At 43.5% G+C, this 25,880-nt stretch overlaps 1 protein-coding gene across 2 annotated transcripts in view; it reads right to left on the bottom strand.

Annotated features, from left to right (window-relative positions):
- Positions 1-25,880, bottom strand: part of LOC126170827 (serine/arginine repetitive matrix protein 1-like) — a 594,764-nt gene that overhangs the window by 16,658 nt on the left and 552,226 nt on the right. For both annotated transcript variants that reach the window (XM_049920751.1, XM_049920754.1), the window contains exons 9-10: positions 13,218-13,358; positions 12,859-13,039 (exon numbers count right to left, since the gene is read on the bottom strand). In XM_049920751.1, coding sequence (XP_049776708.1) covers positions 12,859-13,039; positions 13,218-13,358 — 322 coding nt within the window. The remainder of the gene's footprint in view (positions 1-12,858; positions 13,040-13,217; positions 13,359-25,880) is intronic.

The following is a 25,880-nucleotide window of genomic DNA, read 5'->3' as shown; positions in this document are numbered from 1 at the left end:
GAGCATATTGTCAACCAGAATCTAGTGTGCCACTGCCTGGGTTTACACTCTAAGACAAAACAAGAACAAACGACACACAAAGGAGCTATTACAATGGACAGAATTCGGTAGATTTACATGTACAGACAAATAAATGACTTCAGTTAGAAAAATTGATGATTTATTGAAGAGAAAAAAATTCACAAATTGAGCAAGTCAATACGGTATTGGTTCACCTCTGGCCCTTGTGCAAGCAGTTATCCGGCTTCGCATTGATTGATAGAGTTTTAGTAAGTCTTCCTGAAAGACATCGATTCATACTCTGTCCTTAGATCGTCACAATTCGGATATTGTTGGAGGAGACTGCCCATAATATTCCAAACGTTCACAATAGGCGAGAGACCAGACTACTTCACTGGCCAAGGTAGTGTTCAAGGAACACGATGTCAAGCAGTAGAAACTCTCACACTCATACACAGGGCTGATTTCATCTTGCTCAAATTTAAGGGTAGAATATCGTTAATATACCTCTGTGCTGCAAGAGTGACGCGGATGAATCCTGGTGTGAAAGGAAATATCAAATTAGACTACCACTCATAGCTGGCGGGCAGTTAGGCGGGCGACAGGCAGGTTGGTATCCGACCGCTGTATGAAGTGTCTCCAAACACGACTTAGGCCTTGAATATCATGGACTGGGGTAGAGATTCTTCAATAAAATTCTTCAGGGTATCAGACCGCATCGTCATAATTTAAAATGCGCCAACGTTTCGGCCAGCGTTGCAGCTAGCCTTCATCAGGGCCTTACGTTAACTGGGGTAGAGATGTCTTCAGTGGTTAGTCGGGCTTTGAACTGAGAACTGAGTCCCGACGACCAGCGAAGACATATCTGGAGACCCACCAGATGACGTTGGGATACCAAACTGACTGTCGCCCCACATACAGCCCGAAAACCAGGGGTGATGGTAAGGGGTGCCATTTCATTTCTATGAGTCGGGGCGTGGAATGTATGAAGGTTGAACGTGGTGGGGAAGCTACTAGATATGAGAAGGAAAATGCAAAGATTTATTTTAGATACACTATGGATCAGTGAAATGGAACGAAGGTAAGGATTTCAAGTCAAATCAGTATCAACAACAGCAGAGAACGGTACAACGGGACTAGGATTCGTTCTAAATAAAAAGGTAAGTTTGACAGTGCATTACTGTGAACAGTTCAGTGAAAGAGTTGTTCTTATCAGAGTCGACAGAAAACCAATACCGAAAAACATATTTCAGGTATATATGCCGACGTCGAAAGCTGAAGTCGGAGACATAGAGAAAGTATATGAGGATACTAAAAGGGTAATACAGTACGTAAAGGCAGATGAAAATCTAATAGGCAGTGGGACTGGAATACAGTTGTAGAAGAAGCAGTAGAACAATAGGTTACAGGACAATATGGGCTCGGGACAAGGAATGATAGAGGAGAATGAGTTCTGTATTAAATTTCAGTGGACATCTCTAAAAAGGGCCATCACAGGAGTTGGAAAAATAATCATAGGTGCAAAGAAGGTAACTGCGAAGAAACCATAGGTAACAGAAGAAATACATCAGTTGAGCGATAAAAGAAGGAAGTGAAAAAGTGTTCAGGGAAATCCAGGAGCACAAAAATACGTATCACTCAGAAATGAAATAAATATGAATTGCAGGGAAGCTAAGACTCAATGGCTACATGAAAAATGTGAAGAAATCGATCGAGAAATGTTTGTCGGAAAAAATATCATGCACACATTTACAACGACTACAAGAGCTGACAAGTGCGAGAATTATCTCAGTCCATGCATCAAAGTTACTTACGAGAATGATACATAGAAGAATGGACAAGAAAGTTGCGGATGTGTTAGATGACGATCAATTTGGCTTTAAGAAAGGTCAGGGTTACAGAGAGGCAATTCTGACGCCGTGGTTGATAATGGCTGCAAGAGTAAAGAAAAATCAAGACACGCTCATAGGATTTGTCGACGTGGAAAAAGCGTTCGATAATGGAAACTGATTCAAGATGTTCGAAATTCTGAGAAAAAAATGGAAGCTATAGGGAGAGAAGGGTAATATACAATATGAACAAGATCCAAGAGGGAATAATAAGAGTGAACGACCAAGAACGAGGTGCTCAGATTAAAATGAGTACGAGACAGGGGTGTAGTCTTTCGTCCCTACTGTTCGATCTGTACATCGAACAAACAATAATGGGAACAAAATAAAGGTCCAAGAGTGAAATTAAAATTCAAAGAGAAAAGATCAATAATACGATTCACTGATAACATTGTTATCGTGAGTGAATGTGAAGAAGAATTAGTTGAGCTGCTAAATGGAACGAAATGTGTAATGAGTAGAGAATATGGATTGAGAGCAAATCGAAGAAAGACAAAAGTAATGAGAAGCATCGTAAATGAGAACAGCGAGGAACTTAACATCAGGATGAAGGTAATGAATTCTACTACGCACACAGCAAAATAACCAATGAAATACGGAGAAAGAAGAACATGAAAAGCAAACTGTCACTGGCAAAAAAGACATTTCTGGCCAAGAGAAGTCTACTGGTATCAAACGTAGGCCTTGATTTGAGGAAGAAATTTTGAAAATGCACGTTTGAAGCACAGCGTTGTATGGTAAAAACATGGGCTGTGGGAAACCCAGAACAGAAGAGAATCGAAGGGTTTGAGATGTGGTGCTACAAACGCATCTTGAATATTATGTCGACTGATAAGGTAAGAAATGAGGAGGTTCTGGGAGGAGGAAAGGAATGTGAGGAAAACACAGACAAGGAGAATAGATAGGATAACAGGACATCTGGGAAGACATCAGGGAATGACTTCCACGGGAGCTGTGGAGGGCAACATCTATAGAGGAAGACAGAACCTGGAATACATCCAGAAAATAACTGAGGTTATATATATTGCAAGTGCTACTCTGAGATGATGAGGTTAGCGCAGGAGAGGAATTCGTAGTGGGACGCATCAAACCAGTCACAAGACTGCTGATTAAAAGAATAAAAGCAGGACCCCTTGGTTATCATCCGCGACACACCCGTACGTCGACGATATTGAGCTAGACGTTTTGCGTCACTTCACGGCAAGCCAGCCTCGGCTTACGTTTCAGCAAGATAATATCCGCCCAGAAATGGCGAGAATTTCTACTGCTTGATTTCGGCTTGTCATCAAAGTCAGCGGATCTCCCCACAATTGACAACGTTTGTAGCATTTTGTACAGCATCTCCAACATAGTCCGGTTTTGACGATCCAACACGGAAACTGGACAGACTACGGCTCGATATCGTTCAGAAGGACATCCAACAGCTTTGGTAATCACTGCCAATCACTGCCAAATAACTACTTTCATAAGGGTCAGAGGCAGTAACGCGTTGTTGACTTGCCCAGTTTGTGAATTTCTTTTTCTTGAATAAATAATCGAATCTTTCTGAAATTGTAACAATTTGTTTATCCGAACATTTACATCTATCAAGTTTGGTTCCGTTCGGGTAATGCTTTCGTGGTGCGTCACTTTTTGTGTCTTAGAGTGTATGTTGAGGTCCTACAGTACTGATACTACACTACAAATATTAGCTTGCGCATATATGCTAATAAAACGAAAACTTGCCATTTATTATTATTTTCCTTCGTAATTTTAATATGAGACAAAACTATGTCAGTATTTGTAACTGTAACGAGATAGTGTCGACACTCAAAAGATTTTGCAATGTAACATGAAGTTAACGGAATTCATAATACTTTCATCATCGTAAAAATTTAAACATCTGCTATTACTCTAAAATCCTTAAACAAACTGTCACTCTTTATAAACACTTATTAAATTAAAAATTAATTTTGAACTGAACACGGAAGATGTATAAATAACGTTTTGTCTCATAGAACATTTTGGGTGCTTCGAGAACAATTAGCACGGTTTTTACGAGAATTGCCCGGAAAGTAATCCACCGCATTTTTATCTTCAACAGTTCCATATTGAACATAGTGAGAATTATACACATGAAAGAATGGTGTCTTGTCTACACACCCTGTTCTTCTAGGTAATCTCCATCTCGTTCTACGGCCTTCCTCAAGGGCGAAATAAAGGTGTGTATGCCCTGTCGGTACCAATCTTTGTCCTGGTGGAAGATCTAGTGCTTCACTGTGTGAGTCACCTCCTCATCGTCCTGAAAATATCTTCCACGAATGGCATCCTTTATTCTGTCCTCGTGAATGACAACATCAGCTTGCTGCAACATGTCAGGTGTGACAGCCGTGGAGGGTCTCCTCGACCGCTGCAAATCGTGGAGCTCCGCCGAAGCGCCTTCTGATGACATCACCTTCCGTGCCCAGCGACTAACTGTAGTCTGTCTATAGCAGATGCTCCATAGACCGTGCACATGCCTTTGTGAATATTCCCCACAGTTTCTTTCTCCGCAGTGAGAAATTCAATGACAGCACATTGCAAGTAACGTACGTCACGTACAGACGCCCCTTTGAAGCTGTCTGCAGATGCGCCATCATTCGCAAGTGACGGGAACCTGGCGCGCTCACTCAGGAGACTTTGAATATTACATACGTAACGTTTAGCATTCATAACATTGTTTTCGGACGAGAAAAAAGTACGGAGCTTTACTTTCTTGGCAGCTCTCGTCGTGTCATCGTTTGCCGCCTTTCGCGTTAGACTCGTTTTGCTGCTGAAAGGGTTAGTAGCAAGTGAATCTCTTTGCAGACGGTGGTTTTGGAAGAAACAGTGAAACTATTTTCAAGTCTCTACGTTCTACTTGAATCTATGTCTGTCTTGTGATACTGAGCTGCGTTTATGAGTGTGCTTTGGTTACGCATAATGAAAATAAAACCTAATATTTTGAAAACAAAAATTCTTGCTTCAAGCCTGTATTAACAACAACCCGGGATCTGATAGGCGAAACTGGTACGACGCCGAACCCCAGACGAACTGACACCACATACACGTTAATTAAAGTAAATTTTGTACAATGTGCTGCTGTCTCTCTTCAAATGATTATACATTTTCATCACAGTGTTGTGCAGTCTCATGAAATGTCATGGCCAGTAAGCATTTTCTACGTACTTAATTAGCAGAGGATCGTTAAACATGAAACCAAATTTTTGCAGAGTGTCATATAGTTTAACCTAATAATACTTTGTGTGCTTTGTGGTATGTGTGACACATAGAAGTGACATGAAGAGTCATGTTCCACTGCCAGTCTGTACATCGTTTATGAGATGCATATAGCAAGTGTAGTTTTCAGAATGAATACACACACTGCAGCACAATGTGAGATGTTCTGAAATTACCTGGCAGATGAAATCTGTGTACCAGACCGGGTCTCGAAACGAGGACCTTACCATTACGCTAAACGTACTCTGTCGACGGAGTTCTCGAAGCGCGGTTCATGGTCCGCCCACGTAACTTTATTTCAGCCAGTACCTCATCTCTTACGTTCCAAACTTCAGAGAATGTCACCTGCATACCATGAGGGCACTAGTTACTCAGATCGTAGTTTTTATTATTGTGGGGGAGTGGTGGTGGGGAGTTTAAGTATCTGTGACCTTGACTGTTTATTTAGTGATATAGTGGTTAAGGTAAATTACTGTCAGTTATACATTTGTGATTTTCAAGCCAAAGTTCACCATGGAGGCGCGGCCTTGTCCGGGGCTCAGCTTGTTAAGGAAAGAGTAGATCGTCTACGAAGCTAAGATTCGCTCTCAAGTTGACGAGGACAGCGTTTACTGGTCTTACAGCTCGAGTGAGAGCGGCTTTGGATAAGCTCCTCGGCGCACCGCAGAAACTGTTGGTGAGGCATGCAGGCTTTCAAATAAGTAAAAATGAGTAGTGTGTTGGCCCTCAACTACATACCCTCCGAGGCTTTATAAATGAAAGATTGCAATGAAATAAAATCTGCAGGTACTATTTTAACGACTTAAAATGATGAGTACGATAATGGAATTACTTTTGAGAATGCGGTATATTTCTGCAAAACATTTTTGGTTTCGATGGTCCAGCAGTTAAATAAAACATAAGTTGAATAACAGGCAAACAATATATTCCTACTGCACATAATTAATTATGAACGACAACGTAGCTCGCGAGATATTCACTTCGAGACGCTCACTAGGTCTTCCCTGTAGAAGCCACGGAAACCCCACAAGTGCACAAGTCGGCACTCCGAAGTACACTCCTGGAAATTGAAATAAGAACACCGTGAATTCATTGTCCCAGGAAGGCGAAACTTTATTGACACATTCCTGGGGTCAGATACATCACATGATCACACTGACAGAACCACAGGCACATAGACACAGGCAACAGAGCATGCACAATGTCGGCACTAGTACAGTGTATATCCACCTTTCGCAGCAATGCAGGCTGCTATTCTCCCATGGAGACGATCGTAGAGATGCTGGATGTAGTCCTGTGGAACGGCTTGCCATGCCATTTCCACCTGGCGCCTCAGTTGGACCAGCGTTCGTGCTGGACGTGCAGACCGCGTGAGACGACACTTCATCCAGTCCCAAACATGCTCAATGGGGGACAGATCCGGAGATCTTGCTGGCCAGGGTAGTTGACTTACACCTTCTAGAACAAGTTGGGTGGCACGGGATACATGCGGACGTGCATTGTCCTGTTGGAACAGCAAGTTCCCTTGCCAGTCTAGGAACGGTAGAACGATGGGTTCGATGACGGTTTGGATGTACCGTGCACTATTCAGTGTCCCCTCGACGATCACCAGTGGTGTACGGCCAGTGTAGGAGATCGCTCCCCACACCATGATGCCGGGTGTTGGCCCTGTGTGCCTCGGTCGTATGCAGTCCTGATTGCCTGCACGGCGCCAAACGACCATCATTGGCACCAAGGCAGAAGCGACTCTCATCGCTGAAGACGACACGTCTCCATTCGTCCCTCCATTCACGCCTGTCGCGACACCACTGGAGGCGGTCTGCACGATGTTGGGGCGTGAGCGGAAGACGGCCTAACGGTGTGCGGGACCGTAGCCCAGCTTCATGGAGACGGTTGCGAATGGTCCTCGCCGATACCCCAGGAGCAACAGTGTCCCTAATTTGCTGGGAAGTGGCGGTGCGGCCCCCTACGGCACTGCGTAGGATCCTGCGGTCTTGGCGTGCATCCGTGCGTCGCTGCGGTCCGGTCCCAGGTCGACGGGCACGTGCACCTTCCGCCGACCACTGGCGACAACATCGATGTACTGTGGAGACCTCACGCCCCACGTGTTGAGCAATTCGGCGGTACGTCCACCCGGCCTCCCGCATGCCCACTATACGCCCTCGCTCAAAGTCCGTCAACTGCACATACGGTTCACGTCCACGCTGTCGCGGCATGCTACCAGTGTTAAAGACTGCGATGGAGCTCCGTATGCCACGGCAAACTTGCTGACACTGACGGCGGCGGTGCACAAATGCTGCGCAGCTAGCGCCATTCGACGGCCAATACCGCGGTTCCTGGTGTGTCCGCTGTGCCGTGCGTGTGATCATTGCTTGTACAGCCCTCTCGCAGTGTCCGGAGCAAGTATGGTGGGTCTGACACACCGGTGTCAATGTGTTCTTTTTTCCATTTCCAGGAGTGTATTTCTATCTGTCGCGACCACGCGCAAACCGCTCCACACTCTCCAAGTCCCTGCCGCGACCGTGCATCCGTTGCAGTGTCACGTCCAGCACTCAGCCGTGTCCTCTCGCGTACCGTCCCTCGCGACGCGCTCTTCAGAACTACCCCTCCATTCTTCACTTTGGTAGTTGCCTCCCTTAGTAATGAGCGCTTTGACTGGCGATAGCGCTCCCTCCATGTCTTCAAGTCAACGTACATTCACAAACATATTGAAGCACATACGAAATACTGGATTTACATTTAAATAACTTGAAATTAAATAAATATTTCTACGGGTGGACCATAAACACGCTCTAACACACATTATTAAATATATAAACGATTATATAAAAATATATCGAAAGATTAGAAACAAAGTAGGCCTGTAGCTTAAGGTTTCTGTGTTTTCTAAATACAGTAAATAATTGACCAATTTCTTCATGAATAGTATATCTAGGATATAAACGAAGACATAGATGAATAAATATATTTATAAGCATGCTGCTCTCGTTTCTTCGTCTAACTTTGTAGTACGAGGTGCATTCAAGTTCTAAGGCCTCCGATTTTATTTCTAATTAACTACTCATTTAGACGTAATCGCCCTGCAGACGTACACATTTTTCACAACGCTGACGCCATGATTCCATGGAAGCGGCGAAGGCTTCTTTAGGAGTCTGTTTTGACCACTGGAAAATCGTTGAGGCAATAACAGCACTGCTGGTGAATGTGCGGCCACGGAGAGTGTCTTCCGTTGTTAGAAAAAGCCAAAAGTCACTAGGAGCCAGGTCAGGTGAGTAGGGAGCATGAGGACTCCCTTCAAAGTTGTTATCACGAAGAAACTGTTGCGCAACGTTAGCTCGATGTGCGGGTGCGTTGTCTTGGTGAAACAGCACACGCGCAGCCCTTTCCGGACGTTTTTGTTGCAGTGCAGGAAGAAATTTGTTCTTCAAAACATTTTCGTAGGATGCACCTGTTACCGTAGTCCCATTTGGAAAGCAATGGGTAAGGATTCGCTGTCCCAGAACATGGACACCATCATTTTTTCAGCATTGGCGGTTACCCGAAATCTTTTTGGTGGCGGTGAATCTGTGTGCTTCCATTGAGCTGACTGACGCTTTGTTTCTGGATTGAAAAATGGCATCCACGTCTCATCCATTGTCACAACCGACGAAAAGAAAGTCCCATTCATGCTGTCGTTGCGCGTCAACATTGCTTGGCAACACGGGCAGCCATGTGGTCGTCCATCAGCATTCGTGGCACCCACCTGGATGACACTTTTCGCATTTTCAGGTCGTCATGCAGGATTGTGTGCACAGAACCCACAGAAATGCCAGCTCTGGAGGCGATCTGTTCAACAGTCATTCGGCGATCCCCCAAAACTATTCTCTCCACTTTTTCGATCATGTCGTCAGACCGGCTTGTGCGAGCCCGAGGTTTTTTCGGTTTGTTGTCACACAATGTGCTGCCTTCATTAAACTGTCGCACCCACGAACGCACTTTCGACACATCCATAACTCCATCACCACATGTCTTCTTCAACTGTTGATGAATTTCAATTGGTTTCACACCACGCAAATTCAGAAAACGAATGACTGCACGCAGTTCAAGTAAGGAAAACGTCGCCATTTTAAGTATTTAAAACAGTTCTCATTCTCGCCGCTGGCGGTAAAATTCCATCTGCCGTACGGTGCTGCCATCTCTGGGACGTATTGACAATGAACGCGGCCTCATTTTAAAACAATGCACATGTTTCTATATCTTTCCAATCCGGAGAAAAAAAATCGGATGTCTTAGAACTTGAATGCACCTCGTACTTATGCCCTGACGTGATCAATAGTAATCGGCCACTTTGACATCCAATAATTCATGTACTAATCAAGTTACATACCTGTAATTTATATCAATTTAGGTTTAGACTAACAGTTTTCTAAAGACACGTCGAGCGACAAAATCGGATGAACCGCTTAGATTCTGGAAATCCGTTGCTGGGTGTTTGTTGTATAATTTACAGTCAGATACTAAACTTTAAACTAATAAAGATATTTAAAATCTGATTACACCATCACAATCGTCTTACAAATAATGGTAATGTACATGTTTCTTTTTGAGGTATCATGATTCCTCTGGCTACTATTAATTTCTATACGAATTGTGAAATGTCTGCCATTAAGGTTTCACAAAGTCCGCCATCTTTGGCACGCCCGGCATGCAAGTCTCTTCGACATAGTGTCAACATGGAATTCCCAGCCACCAGCTCGCACTGGACAAATCTTGGTTCGGCCAACGTCCGGCACCACGTGGTCGGCCAGCCGAGCGGCCCGCGCCCACCGAACGGCCCGTGCAGCCACGCCAACTCCGAGCTTAGAATATTTTCAGGGCGCCACAATTCGCCCGTTACCTCACAGGCAGGAGACGCGATGCCACATTATACTGCTGCATTTGCCAGTGTAGTTCTGAACATCGATTTTCATGACGGCGCTTGACCCACTTGTAAACAACTCGCTGGCCTTCAGGCACTATTTTTGCGTTGGGAAAATCTGATTAATGATCTTGGCCATTTTAAGCCTGATGCCAAACAGTTGTAAATTATTCAACAACGGCAGGGTCAGGTTACCGAAGTGCAAGATGTTGCAAATCAGTTTGCGTTAGAGGATGTAGCAAGCTCTAGTGGGGACCAGGTTCTGATACTTAAGTCCGTTTGAGTAATCCTAGTCAGGCGTTTTCTTAAGCTCAGTCCCTTTGTACGAGTAATTTCAGTAACCTACCACACCCTGTAGGAATTTTATTGAGGGAAACTGATAAATAGCCCACTGAGTCGGTGAGCGACATCAACGTGGTTTCATGGCTTTCGGTTAGATTTGAGCCACATGCGAACGCATTGAATTTGCCTCATGATCAGGTTCTTCAGTTAGAGAATCAGTTAACTAACGAAACACTGAGCCAAATATTTGCTGATAATTTGCGCGAGGCAAAAGGGTTGAAGGAGTTGTGTCAACGGGTGATCTGTTTCAAGGCGTCACCCTGTTTGAACAACGAGCTGCAGTATCAGTTGCAATCAAGTAACGAGGCCTTGAGTAACTATAACAAACGGTTTAGAATCTCTGTTTTGGCCTTAGAACTTCAAGTTCCCGAGGGACATATTGTTGGTAACATACTGGAAGGGATGAGGCCCGAGAATCGATCTTGCATCTCCTGTGCTTGTAAGCCCATTCCCTTTGATCAATTAAGCGCTTTGGTTAGCAGCATTGAGGGACTTAGTTACGCTGATAATCATGGAGTTCAATCATCTTTTGGTTGATTGGGAGCAAGTGATCGTTCGGTCTAACCCAAATTCGACAATGCCCCGCGACAATGATCTAATGTCTGTTTTTGTTTTTGTTACCGGTTGATGGCACATTCTGTTCGTGAATGTTCGGTGCACTGAAAAAGGGGCAGTCCCAAAATTCCCAACTGCGAGTCCGGATGTGGCATACAGTTTTAATGTGCCAGGTAGTTTTATATAAGAGCACACTCCACAGCAAGGTGAAAATACATTTTTAAAACTGTCCTCAAGGCTGTGGCTAAGCCCTGTCTGCACAATACCGTTTCCTCCAGGAGTGCTAATTCCGCGAGGTATACGGGACAAATTCTGTAAAGTTTGGAAAGTAGAAGATGAGGTGCTGGCGGATGTGAAGCAGTGTGGTGAGGGGCAGTGGAGGAGAGGGCGTCGTGAGACGTTCTTGGATAGCTAAGTCGGTAGAGCACTTGCCCACGAAGGGACCAGATCCAAGTCTCGACTTCTAGTCTGACAACCGAGGTTCGACTTCCAGTCTGGTATACAGTCTTAACTCGCCAGGTACTTTCATAACCGCAATTTTAGTTCTTGTAACTTGATGTTTTTCAGTATACAGGGTTATTCAGCTGCCCATAACGCTGGGATGTATGCAATCTGCAACACTTTCAAATATCATGTGGAAGACTTTCTTATTCTCTTGCTCGTTACGTACAGGCTATTGGTCCTACTTAAAAAAATATCATGGCCTTTTCGTAGGACATTTAATGCAGCTAAAGTTTTTACCGGAATACGTTTCCACTAGATTACATAGTTTTGAAATTATTCAAGAGAAACATTCAAAAGCCATCTACAAATTCAATTTTCTTGAATAACTCGAAAACCGTGCCCTTCAACGAAGAGGTATCGCTGTACAAATTTTAACTACATTAAATTTCCTACAAAAACGTCCCTTTTATTTTTTCTGTAGGTCTAGTGGTTTGCGCGTAGCGACTGAAAGAATATGAAAATATCACACATGATATTTGAAGGTGTGGCGATCTATAGAAAACCCAGTATTTGGGGCAGCTGAATCACCCTATCTAGTATCACATTGGGGCATACGAAACGTTTATCTTCTTTAACAAATGGAGATGTACTATACATACCCAAAGCCGTAACCGCATTTTTTAAAAACAGTGCCTCTCGACTTCTATGTAGCCAGGTCAAGTACTGCGGGTAGCAAGATCAATTTCATTCAGCATAATATGGCCAGAAAGAGGAGGTCTTGCATAAAGATTTCTTTTCAACTAACTAGCCAAAAAGTTAATTATTAACGTAAATGTTTGATGCTTAACTATATTTTCTAGGGATGGAGCTCGAACGAAAGGAACGTAAACAATGTGTGTGTGTGTGTGAGAGAGAGAGAAGAGAGAGAAAGAGAGAGAGAGACAGAGAGAGACAGAGAGAGAGCATCATGTATGTGATAAATTACTGTAAATTTGATTCATATTTGTTATAGTTTTAGAAAATGTTTGAGTCTTCTGAAACTTAAAAATGAGAACAGATCTTATCCCCTCAATAGAAGGTATATTCTCCAACAAAGTTCCAAGATGCTAGAATGTTTTCTCAGTGATGTGCTTCTAGAAACCTATACTTTTGATTTCAGCTATTAACAGTTCTCGGTTAGTTTTCTTAGGTCATATATTTTATTTGATCAGCAGTGAAAGCGTGATTTTAGCAAAACTATTTTTAATTACGCTAGCTACTAAAATGTTCAAATGTGTGTGAAATCTTATGGGACTTAACTGCTAAGGTCGTCAGTCCCTAAGCTTACACACTACTTATCCTAAATTATTCCAAGGACAAACACACACACCCATGTCCAAGGGAGGACTCGAACCTCCGCCGGGACCTGCCGCACAGTCCATGACTGCAACGCCTCAGACCGCTCGGCTAATCCCGCGCAGCCGCTGGCTACTGTACACACGCTGTTGTTCATACCTCGGGTGAGACGTGCTGGTGCTGCTGCTGCTGCTGTGTCTGGTCATGGTTTTTGTTGGAGTGGTTCCGCGAGTGGTTGCCAGGCAGCTCCACCATAGACACGGCGACGAACGCCTCCTGGTGGTGGCTGGCGGCGGCCACGGACTGCGCCTCGGTTACTCTGTGGTACGCGAAGTGTCGGCTGCAGAAGCGAACAGCATTTGCAGCAGCGAAGTGTAAATAGCAATGTCTCGGAAGAAAACAAAAGCTTTTGATGATATGAAAATGCGTGTCACTAATACAATCTGGTCACGAACGAGTGGACATGACTTCAAAAGGGAACAGTATAGCCATGACGACAGATTGGGTTTGTCTGTTACCTCTGAGTGGGCGGCGGGTTGTGGGCGGCGCCTGCTGCGGTGACCGGCGTGGCGGCCGTGCTGCGACAGGGAGGCGGCGGCGGCGGCGTGGGCGGCGGCGTAGCAGGCATTGGCGGGGGCGGAACTAGGCCGCTGTCCGGCCTGCATGCACAAGCAACCTCACTGTACTCTCCACAATACACCTCACAACTAACGTACTGACTCGCACTAGTGAAGCGGCGCAGGCCGATCGCTTACAAATTACTGGGTGCATTCTAAAATTACACTGATGGAGCATGATAGAGCAGCAGTCCCATATTTTTCAGATTTTGTGGGAATGTTCACCACACCTTATGTCGTTATGGTCTTCAGTCCGAAACTGGTTTGATGCAGCTCTCCACGTTACAGTATCCTGTGCAAACCTCTTCATCTCGGACTTACTACTGGAACTTACATCCTTCTATATTTGCTTACTCTAATGATCTCTTGGACTTCCTCTACGATTTTTACCCGCCCACACTTCCCATAAATTCTAAACTGGTGATCCCTTGATGTCTCAAAATGTGTCATATCAATCGATTCCTTATTCTAGTCAGATTGTGTCACAAATTTCTTTCCTCCCAAGTTCTGTTCAATGTCATCTCACTGGGTAAGTGAGCTACCAGTCTAATCTTAAGTATTCTCCATTTAAAAATCTTCTGTCCTCTTCTTGTCTAGCTGTTTACCGTCCATGTTTGACTTCCATACATGACTGAAAAAAAAACTGAACACCTCCCAAACAGGCCATGAAGGCCAAACGGTACCGACCGACCGCCGTGTCATTCTCAGATCATAGCCGTCACTGGATGTGGATATAGAGGGGCATGTGGTCACCACACCGCTCTCCCTGCCGTATGTCAGTTTCGGAGACCGAATACATACATGGCTACATTCCATTAAGTCACTTTCAGAAAGGACTTTCTAACACTTAAATCAATATTCCATGCTAACAAATTTCTCTTCTTCAGAAAGCATTTTTCTGAAAACGCCAGTTTACATATTATGTTCTGTCTACTTCGCCCATCGTAAGTTGTTTTGCTGCCCTAACAGCAAAGCTCATCTACTACTTTAAGTACCTCGTTTCATAATCTAATTCACTCAGTAACATTTGATTTTAATTCGATTACGTCGCATGACGAGTATTAAATGGTACAACTTCCATTCCATTCAGACCTGTTGTCGATCATCGTAAGTAAGAGGTGTGACTCCACGGGTATAAATACACGGTTGTATAGTTGTGGCAACGAAGCAAACTACCTTCGAACGTTACCTTGAGGAATGCCTAAAAAACGTACTATATCGGTTCATGAAGTTTGCTTGATAGCCGACCGTTGTGGCCGAGTGGTTCTAGGCGCTTCAGTCCGGAACCGCGCTGATGCTACGGTCGCAGGTTCGAATCCTGCCTCGGGCATGGATGTGTGTGATGTCCTTAGTTATGTTTAAGTAGTTCTAAGTTCTAGGGGACTGATGACCTCAGATGTTAAGTCCCATAGTGCTCAGAGCCGCTTTGTCTGTGGTACAGTGTGAGCCTCAAACAACAGAAACAAGTTCGAGTTTTCAATCTGTCGTTCAGTAAGCTGTTACCGCCGTTTCATGCTGACACAGTGTCTGTAACCGCTGCTGTTGTAATCCGTACGTTGCTCAGAGCCAGTCGAACAATGCTACTGTCCTGTCTTGTAGTAGTGCTTCAGGAGGGACGCGTGCTTTCCCTTCTTTCCTTCCACAATTGTGCTTATTTCATCAGTCAGCTGTGATGGCTCCTTGTCTCTATTACCAATGATTCGACCTTTCTCAGAAGCTGAAAGCTAGCGATAATTTACACTTGCGTATTGTCTGAGGTGTTATGTTGTCTGTCCCCCCCCCCCCCCCTGAAATTTTCCAATTAAGTTAGAAGCAAACGATTCTGCATCTGCAGGAATGGTTTACTTTTGTACTGAAAAAAACTGGAAAAAAGCTCGCATAAGTAACGAACCCGACAGGCATTCAAATACTAGCGTCTCTGCTTGTTAGTTTTCAGTTAGTGTATCGTTCGTGTATAATACTTTCCATTTCCATCACTCTATATCTCGTCCATCACAGAATATAATAAATAATACCGACACACAAAATAAAAAATGTTTGTAGTTGCGTAATATTGTGGATTTCGTTTTAACGTTAAAATGTGTCCAGAGGCAGTAATGAATTTCAGAGAAACCAAATAATTAAATGGCAATGGGAGAACAGTTTACGGCAAATACGTTCTGCCTCTTCGCTTGACCACAAAAATGGGGAGTCTCCTGAACAGCCCAACCGGAAAATAATTGCATAAGACTTCGGCACTGGAGCGAATGAATTCAAATGTATGTGAACTCAACGGGACCTGCATGGAAAGCGACTTGTACAAACTGAACATAAATGCTAGGTATCATTATGTAGGTCCACAAAAACGACATTTTCCACGGATCCCAGACTCCGTTACCGCGTTCGCTAACGCATTTCCTTGCTGTGGCGTTCGACTCAGCGCGAATGCTGGTAGTGGAGTAAACTATCACTGCCGGTGTTAGGCTGGTACGGGGAGGAGACGCAGTGGCGTATAGTTCCAGACTTTCAACAAATGTTCTGGATTAAATTTCAAACCTCATCGCAGTGTTTCATGAAGTGAGATCATGCGAAATGGTCTATGGTGGTCCATTCGTCGAACAGAGGCGCTATACCGGACTCGCCATGGTGTTATTCATAGCGGTAGGCTATACGCTTGCACCGTGTTTCATTCTACAAAACACAGAGACTACCATGACAGCACACTCAACATACATCAAAATATATGTTTAAAACCAACTCTCACATAAGCGTAATAATAAGCAACTGTTCGCGCTGGGCCAGCTGCGGTGGCCGAGAAGTTCTAGGCGCTTCAGTCCGGAACCGCAAGACTGCTACGGTCGCAGGTTCGAATCATGCGTCGGGCCTGGATGTGTATGATGTCCTTAGGCTAGGTAGCTTTAAGTAGTTCTAAGTTCTAGGTTTTTTTAATTTTTTTTCTTTTTCATTAAAAAAGAAGTTCTGGGGGACTGATGACAAATGTTAAGTCCCATAGTGCTCACAGGCATTTTCTCGTGATGGAATAAAAGCGTCTCTACTAGGCGTCGTAATAGCCACCCTGTGTCTACCGCTGAATGATGCCACACAACTCTTTACCTAATAGCGAGCTTCCGAGCGTGCTTCGAAGTTGTTGTTTCCATTTTTAGCACATATCGACCACCACCGAGAGAGGTTGCGCAATGGTTAGCACACTGGACTCGTATTCGGGAGGACGACGGTTCAATATCGCGTCACGCCATCCTGATGTAGATTTTTCGTGATGTCCCTAAATCACTTCAAGCAAATGCCTGGATGGTTCCTTTGACAGGGCAGGGCCGAATTCCTTCCCTTATCCGATGAGACCGATGACCTCGCTGTTTGGTCTCTGCCCCCCTATTAACCCAATCAAATCGACCACCGACCCAACATTATCTCCAGGTACTGAGAGTTTTTCTATTATCCTATGTGAACTGACTGCCTGGAATCCAACCAAACTGAACTGTTGACGCATACTTGACGACATACATAAGATCTGCCGGTCCGGCAAAGATTTTCGTTGTCGTCATTCGCAAATACAGCTGTTGGTAGTCCTTGTTCGGAATTGCGAATTCATTTTATGTGTTTCGGAACTGCTGTGGTCGCCGCAGTGACTGTTCCTTAGGACATACATGAATGTACAAAGGAAGACTGTTCCTTTCGACATCCATGCACGTCCAAAGGAACCTTGCATCGTAATCACAATAACGCAGGCCTTGAAATATCATACGACCAGTTGTTTATCTCTTGCAGCTGTTTATTGTCGATTACGATTCCTGAGGCCGACTAAACTATTCAACTCTCTTTTGTGTCTCAGAACTCGCACTGGCATTCCGCGAAACACAAATTCTGTCAGCTTTTGACAAGTTGTGATGGCCACTGAGTTTTTAATAAATTGAGTGTTGGAACCCAAGATTATTTAAACTGAAACCACCTTCCCTGTTTATTCGATTTTCTGAATTTTTATTTCGATGGACTCGTTATTTATGCTGTCAAATGGTTCAAATGGCTCTGAGCACTATGGGAATTAACATATGAGGTCATCAGTCCTCTAGAACTTTGAACTACTTAAACCTAACTAACCTAAGGACATCACACACATCCATGCGCGAGGCAGGATTTGAACCTGCGACCGTAACGGTCGCGCGAATCCAGACTGAAGCGCCTAGAACCGCTTGGCCACACCGGTCGGCAATTATGCTGTCCCAGGAGCTTGGCGTCTGTACTACTTTACTGGTCTCATCACATAATTCGAGGGAGGGCTGGGCGACACCTGTTTTCCTTAGTTTCTTTAGTCGGATTTGTCGCTAATATTCCTAAGTTCTATCCTTGAACGTTCTGATAGTCTGGTCCATGTAAGTCATGCCACATTCGGATGGAATACGATACACATCCGGCATTCGGAGGCCTAAATCGTCTATAACTTTACATGGAATATATTTTACCTCAGTTGGAGAGAGCGTAGAGCACTGGTTGCCATGCTTCCGTCGTAGTAGACCTATATCTCCATATATTCGGCCAGTTTAAGATAGATAAACGATTTCAAGCTTCTCTGGAGAAATTTGGAAATTTGTGGTAAGATCTTATGGGACCAAACTGCTAAGGTCAGCAGTCCCTAGCCTCACACACTACTTAATCTGAGATTAACTTACGCTAAGGACAACACACACATGCCCATGCCAAAGTGAGGACTCGAACCTTCGGCGAGGGGAGCCGCGCGAACCGTGATAGGAATCCCCTGACAGCGCCGCTACCCGTCGCGGCTTTAGCTTCTCTCTCTTGGTCTCAGTTTTAACCGCTTCGTCAGTGTTCTTCATTTTAGCTGCGACGATCTGAGTACTCAGCCTATCGGAACGCTATTCCTTGGCATTGTAATTCTTCGGCGATGTCTGTTCTGTTTGAAAATGTTTGATCTCTCGAGTTGAAGGCACTAGAATCCGTCACTTTGTAACCAATGTGCTTCTATCGGTACGTGGACGACACATTTGTATTGTGGCTACATGGAGCGGAAAAGCTTACAGAGATTCTGGAACATAATATTCTCGATGGAACTTAGAAAACAGGGCGAACTTACTTTTCTGCTGACATGCTGGTTGAGATAAGAAAGGAGGCCAGGATCACAATGTGCATAACAAACCTAAGCACCTCTGCAATATAATCAAACTACCAAATACGACAAGGCCACTATCGTGATGCAAACACCAAGAGTCTGGAACAGCATAAATGAGGAGCCTATCGAATTAAAAACGTCAGAAAATTAATAAACAATGAAGACGCATTCAATTTCAATAATGCTCCTAGTTGAAATATATCTTGCATAATATGTATTATTTTATTTTATTTTTATTGTTCGCATAAAGAAATCTTCAGTCTCTAAGAAATCCATATCACCAATTGTGCCTGTAGCCCCAGAGATTACAGATCGAATATTAATTGTACCTTTCTATTACATAAGTAGTTTTGCAAATGTATATATTTTTGCTTCAGAAGCGAATGTCTGGAAAATTATTGCCGTTTGTGCCCCAGGTGCGGCAGCCGTTCACGAACTGGGTTTCTTCTTTGTTGGAAAATAGTTTTATTGCTTCTCTTCTTTTATTACCACGTCTGTGTGGGTATTCTTTCAGCTACAGTTGTGGTAGCCTATCGGCTACGTTAACTGAAGTTAGTATTGCATGCCGTATACGTTTCCTACGTTTGCCATTCACTGATTTGACTGTAAGTGTAGTGACGTAAAATTTACGGTTCTGTGTAGATATGCCACGCCTTTCTGCAAAAGATCAGATCTTCTTCTGTTTACTAGCAATTTTTTTGTTCTTAAAGGACACAATAGTATGCAGTAAATGTTGTAGGTTACAAGAAATTCGTAAATAAACTGTTCGCTAATGAAGCAGTGCACACCTAGTAGGGTTGTCAGAAAAAAAGTGGCGTCTTCTTCTTGTTGTTGCTGCAGTTTCTTGCGCTACTGACCTTCCTCTTTGTAAAAACAATTCTACAGACTGTTAGAAAGAATTAAGTTGGGATTTTGTTTTCAGAAGATCTCGCCCAACTCAACAGCGTAAATTCCGACCACTTGGTGCGCTGCAATCGCATTGTGTACACCACAGTCTATTAAATACGGCCAGAACACATTCTGGTGCGAAAATTGTTACAGTTTTTGGCGCGCGGGTTAGCCGTGCCGTTTAAGGCTGATTACCACGGTTCGCGCGGCTCCCCCCCGTCGGAGGTTAGAGTCCTCCCTTGGGAATGGGTGTGTGTGTTGTCCTTAGCGTAAGATAATCTAAGTTAGATTAAGTAGTGTGTAAGCCTAGGGACCGATGACCTCAGTAGTTTGGGCTTACCACAAAAAATTTTCTTTGCTACAGTTTTACAGCTGGAGCTTTTCTAGCGCTCCAAGCAGTGAGAAAACAGACAGTGACGTGCATTGTAAGGATAATGTTTGTTTTCAATTATTTTTCGCTAAATTAGCGGAATAGTGGTTGTGTTTAGTTAGTTACCAATAGACGTGAATTATTTTGAAATGCATGTAACAACAGCCGAATCACACTGATTCAGCTTCATAAGCTACAACTCATTCATGAAGAAGTACATTCGAGTATGTCCATATTGGAGGATTACTTTTCTAATAGTAAGAGACTATTGAGAAGCATATACTTCTGTTAGTCGATGTTATTATTAACATATGCACTTTCCTCGACACTTCAGAAATTTTTTATGGAGTCCAATGAGTGATCGTTTCTTACACTTCCCTTGACTTTCTAATACAAGAATATTTTTGTAAATGTAATTAATTTTGTTTCAAACGCGAATGTGGTGAAGATTCTTGCCGTTTTTGGCTCAGATTTAGTAGCAATCGTGGAACTGGTTTCTCCTGTGTTGGAAACAGTTTTATTGCTTTTGACGATTTACTATCGCCTCTGTGTGGTTTCCCCTGAAGCTAAAGTCGTGATGGGTTATCTGAGAGGTCGAATAATGTAGGTATTACATTCCATACAGGTTTCTTAGGTTCCATATTCAGTGATTTGGCTGAAACTGTAGCGAACAAAATTCTGCTTTGCTGGACAGGTCATCTGGTGTTCACTAGCAATTTCTTGTTACTTCAGGAAAATGACACTACTCAGTAAATGTCTACACTACGTTACAACAGAAAATTAACTAAACCGTCCTTTAACGCAACGTTTCTTATCTGCAGGATCTTCGTGAAACTAAATAATTACAAATGTGGTGTAATTTTATAGTTATAATCACTGCATACACAACCAATTGTAACGACTATGTTACAAGTCGATATAAACATTGATAGCAGCACCCATCCGATATCGTATTCTGAAAATCTCTCTTGCTGGCCGCTCGGGACTGTGCTATATATAAAATGTGTTAAAGAAACTCAGTAATCATATTCAGTTTTTTGAAAGACGCAAGACATGGAAGAGAAGTTTCTCTTCTTGTTAAGTTCCTTCGAATCTTCTCTTCAAACTTTTCAGATTTGTAGGGCGTACATGTTGCAAACACCGTAAAATATCGGATTTATCGAATAATGTTTATCACTTCCGTAGTTAACAGTGTTTGCAGTTTTTATATAAACCCTTTATCATTACGATATTAATTTTATTTGCTGAGGTCAGATTTTCAGGTGAACGTGTCGGGAATTGTGCTCACATTATTTGAAGGTAGAACGACCGAATGCTTCTTCGACGTATTATTTAAGTATTGTATTCTTAAAATGACGAATCTGCAGATCTATTTCTACGAAGTCTGAACTAATGCCGGAAGTCAATATAGTACTTTCACGGTCAACGAACCTTCAAAAAATTGTGGTGTACAATAGCCACCAGCGCGTGATACATCGAAAGTGGCCTAAAAGTATAATCACAGTGGCACTGCACAACAAAGAATCTGACTGCTTTTCGATGTGTATTCTAGTACTAACCACATCGTGAAATCGCATTTGTGATTTTTCTTTTCCGCGGCAAACCTTTATTCATGCATTGCTTGCTTTTTACACAATTTAAACACTTCCCGCACATTAATACCTGCTAGGGAGGGAAGATACGTTACAGAGTAGGGCAGCATTTTTGTTAAACTCTCGTTAGCAGAAGAGACAAACTCTGAGAGAACTTAATTAACACCTAGTATCAGTACAAGTCTTGGAAAGCAAAAGATAATCAAAGGGCGTAGTGGGTAGTGAGCGTCGGGAATCGAACTCGGCTATGAATAGTTGTGTGAGACGAACAGTAGTTCATAGTCTGGTTGCATTCAAGGCAGTGGGTACCCATAACAGTAAAACTCGTAGGGCCTAAAGAAGATAGCTGCGTCGCTCATCGAAATATTGTACATACAGCGGAAACAACTAGGCAGAACATCCAGCAGCACACTATAACTCAATCATGCCACGAAAACATGAGAGATCATTATTATTTACTTTCAGGTATTTCTAATAGCTTCCGGAAATGGTCCATACAACGAAATGTATAATACAAAAAAAAATATTACAAAGATTTAGTTACTTTATACACAGGTCAGGAACATACTGATATTTTTTAAAACTTATTTATCCACGCTAGCAATGTAAAGACATTGAACATTCCGTCACCAAAATTATTTGTCCCCAGTGAAACATATAAAAGAAGTGTGTAGTTATAAGCTCGCACACTGCCACTAGCTTCGCCTAAGATATCACTATCTAAGTACACAGTGGAAGATCTAAAATTACTATCGCACTAACACGCGACGAAATAAATTTCTTTAGTAATGGGAGCGGACTCAATTATTTGGTCAGGGAGGAATATAATATATCTCGCGGATAGCAACGTAAGGGTAATTTAGGATTTGTGTGCCATACCGTCTGGTTCTCTGACAGTCAGCTTAGGGTATATTCAAGGGAAATTTCTGTGAGATGTCTGTTCCCACTTTGATAAAATGTCCTCGGACTTCTTACCGTGTCAGCTTTACGAATAACTTCGGTCTTTAGATAAGGTTTCTCATAGTCATCGGCAGCAGTAACTAACTTAAGTGACTTTTTTCTGCGTTGAAACACGAAGAGTGAGTAATACGTCGTTTTGTAACTGCCACTTGGATGATATTGTTACTGAAGTGATAGGACTAAGTATATATTCTTTGTCCTTGCAATTTTTCAGTTTTATTCTTGAAAATGGCTAAATATCGGTGGTGAAATCATGGCCCGTAATATAAAATTTTCCTGAAATACCAAGGTGAGGATGACATCCATTAAAAGAAAAGTTATTGGCTGTTTTTTATACCAGTACCCGGCACTGGTATTGGTGAATACTGAAAGAGTGAAGTTGGGAGGAAACCAAAGACAGTAAGGAAACCCTGAATCATCAATAAGATGCTCTTGAAGATGCAGGAAAGGAGGAAGCGTGAAATTGTTAAATAATAAGAATAAAGAAAACTTAACAGCACACTCACGAGATAAACAGACAAAGCGAAAGACTATTACATAGAAGAAATGTGCGGCGAAATATGGGAACTACAAAGACACGGAAGGTATGACCCCCTGTGCCAGAAAACGGAGGAGACGGGAGGAAGCGAGAACAAAGGACCGCCGGCCGTGGTGGCCGAGCGGTTCTAGGCGCTTCAGTCCGGAACCGCGCGACTGCTACGGTCGCAGGTTCGAATCCTGCCTCGGGCATGGATGTGTGTGATGTCCTTAGCTTAGTTAGATTTAAGTAGTTCTAAGTTCTAGGGGATTCATGACCTCAGATGTTAAGTCCTATAGTGCTCAGAGCCATTTTTGAACAAAGGACCTTCGGAGTACATGACTCCAGGGGACAAAAGTTTAGGACAAGCGGAGGTGCTGAAAATATAAAAATACCTAAAGGGACTGTACAATGAGAAACGTCGTCCGCAAGACAGCGAAATGAGACGGAAAAGGTCCCAGTATACGGACAGCCGAAGCAGAGAAAGCGATTAAGGAGATGAAGAAATCTACAGGAGACCGAGACATGCCGGTGTATTTGCTGAAAGATGTCGGAAACGGAGGGTTGTAATCGCTGACGCAACTAGTCAACAAAATCTACGAAATCTGCGAATGGCCTAAGAACTCTTTGGACGCCTCAGTGGTTTATGTCAAGAAGAAACAACAAATCAACAAATTTAGTGATTACAGAACTGTCAGTCTGATATCAGACGTGGCGACGATCTTTGGATGAATACTCAACAGACGTCTAGAACAAAATATTGAAGACGTAATGGCAGAGGACCAGTTGAGATCTAGGAAAAGAAAAGGAACCAGTAACGCGATGCCCATGGTCTGTATTTTGTCAGAGTTTTTGCTATTAACGAAGAAGTTCGCTCTTGTTTGATAGACTGGCATAAGGCCTTCGGCAAAGTCAGATGGATGAAATTGATGAACATCCTGCAAAAGCAAGGAACAGACTGAAGAGATTAGAGACTAATTCTCAACTTGTGCCGGGGTAAAAAAGGAAAGGTGAGATTGAATTTCAGCGTGGAATTGGGAAGAGGGATCAGGTAAGGATGTTGTCTATCACCGAAAGACTTAAATCTGTATGGAGAATGGGTCGCGAGGGAAACTTTGAACGGATACGGCAACTTCAGGATATGCAGATGACTCATTAACATCATCAAGTAAGTAAATGCTCTCCAAAAATCACACAGGACTGTGACATATGACGAGTCGGCTGGTGTAATCCCAAAGAGAATATGGGATGCTAATCAACATTGAGAAATCTAAACTGATGTGAATATCTAAACGGAAAAAACCTTTGAGGATTACTGTCGACAATCGAGAACTGGAGAATGTGAAGCATCTGAAGTGCTTGAGAAGATTGCTAACACAGAAAGACCACTGACGAAATGAAATTGGAATAAGAGTCGCATTCAACAAGGAGTTGAGGTTGGAATTAAGGGAGCTTTGAATTAAAAAAGGCACTTGAACAATGTACTGTACGGAGCAGAGACGTGGACCATGAGAAAAATGCAGAAAAAGTTTTGAAATGTATTGCTGAAGGGGAATAGAGGAGATCAAGTGGACAGTGGGTGAGAGACGATGACGAACTGAGTAGGAGAGAGTAATGATGTTCCCAATACAACTCTTGAGAGGAACATCAGCTGGATCGGACACATAATAGACACGAGGGGCCCATAAACGGCGTTATAGAACGGAAGACCAGAGAGACTAGAGGACGAAGAAGGAGAAGAATTACACATCTGGATGACATGAAAGACGGAAGGGCATGCAGCAGATTGAAGAAAGAAGCTAAAGACAGCGAATATTGGGGTCAGAAATTCTCTGTACGAAGACACTGACATGCCACTAGCAGAATATTTACATAATAATAATATTAGAAATAATAATAATCCGACATTTGGTCGGCGTCATCGTGATATACGTATTATAATTATTTTCTTAAACCCTGACAAAGACGGATTCTGTTGAAAGGTCAAAAACCCAACAGACGTTTTCTGTAACCTCACAGTGTTAGACGCCAGCATACGTGCACTACTGAAGCCACGGTCCTCGTTTAATTTATGTACATTTTAATTTTAGCGCCCTTCTTGATGACACAATTGCAGTGAGTTGCAGTTGTTTAGTTGCCAAATAAGATTTTAAAACTGTGGTCACGCATGTGGACAGCCGTCAGCCGCAACGACTCGTACGTAGCAGTGTAGGTTTTATAATGGTGGCCGTAAATAAACTGCTGGTTGCATCTGTTAGACAGCAGGAATACAGCCGTTACAAGGACTCGTGCTTAGTAAGAGAGAGACATTTCCCGGAACTTGGTATAAATGTGCCTGATTTATCACTCCCCTCCTGTAGGAGCTCTGTGGAAACCTGTTCTGAAATTTATTGTGCTCGACAGTCGTAATAATACTAAAACTAAACTCCTCCAGAACAGGCCGTGAAGGCCCAACGACACCGTCCGGCCGCCGTGTCGTCCCCAGACCACAGGCGTCACTGGATGCGGATATGGAGGGGCATGTGGTCAGCACACCGCTCTCCCGGCCGTATGTCAGTTTCCGAGACCGGAGCCGCTACTTTTCAATCAAGTAGCTCCTCAGTTTACCTCACAGGGGCTGAGTGCATCCCGCTTACCAACAGCGCTCGGCAGACTGGATGGTCACCCACCCAAGTGCTGGCCCAGCCCGAAAGCGCTTAACTTCGGTGATCTGACGGGAACTGGTGTTACCAGTGCGACAAGGCCGTTGGCATAATAATAGTACAGTCATCGTAAAGTTTGAAGAACTACCAGACGGCTCATACTCTTAAAAAAAACAGTCTATTCCAAGGTATATGCTCGGTAGAACTTATTCAGGCATGAACTGAAGCACGCTTAGAAAAGATAGTGAACAGGGTAAACTGGGTGGCGAGTCTCAATAAAAGGATGTGTCGGGGTTCGATACTGCACCTGCCTGGGTCCCCGTAGGGCTGCGCGCCACTGCCACTGCCACTGCCGCTGCCGCTGCCCAGGACGTGCCACAGGCGCTGGTCCCAGCCGGATGCCCACTCGGCCCGCGCGCTCCATCTGGGACTGTTGAAGGCAATTCTGTATTGAGTATATTACACACGGATAC

Source organism: Schistocerca cancellata, chromosome 1 (genome assembly GCF_023864275.1).
Source record: "Schistocerca cancellata isolate TAMUIC-IGC-003103 chromosome 1, iqSchCanc2.1, whole genome shotgun sequence".
In the NCBI taxonomy this organism is placed as follows: domain Eukaryota; kingdom Metazoa; phylum Arthropoda; class Insecta; order Orthoptera; family Acrididae; genus Schistocerca; species Schistocerca cancellata.
The sequence above is the reverse complement of the archived record's forward strand: the minus strand, read 5'-3'. Positions and strand labels throughout refer to the sequence as shown.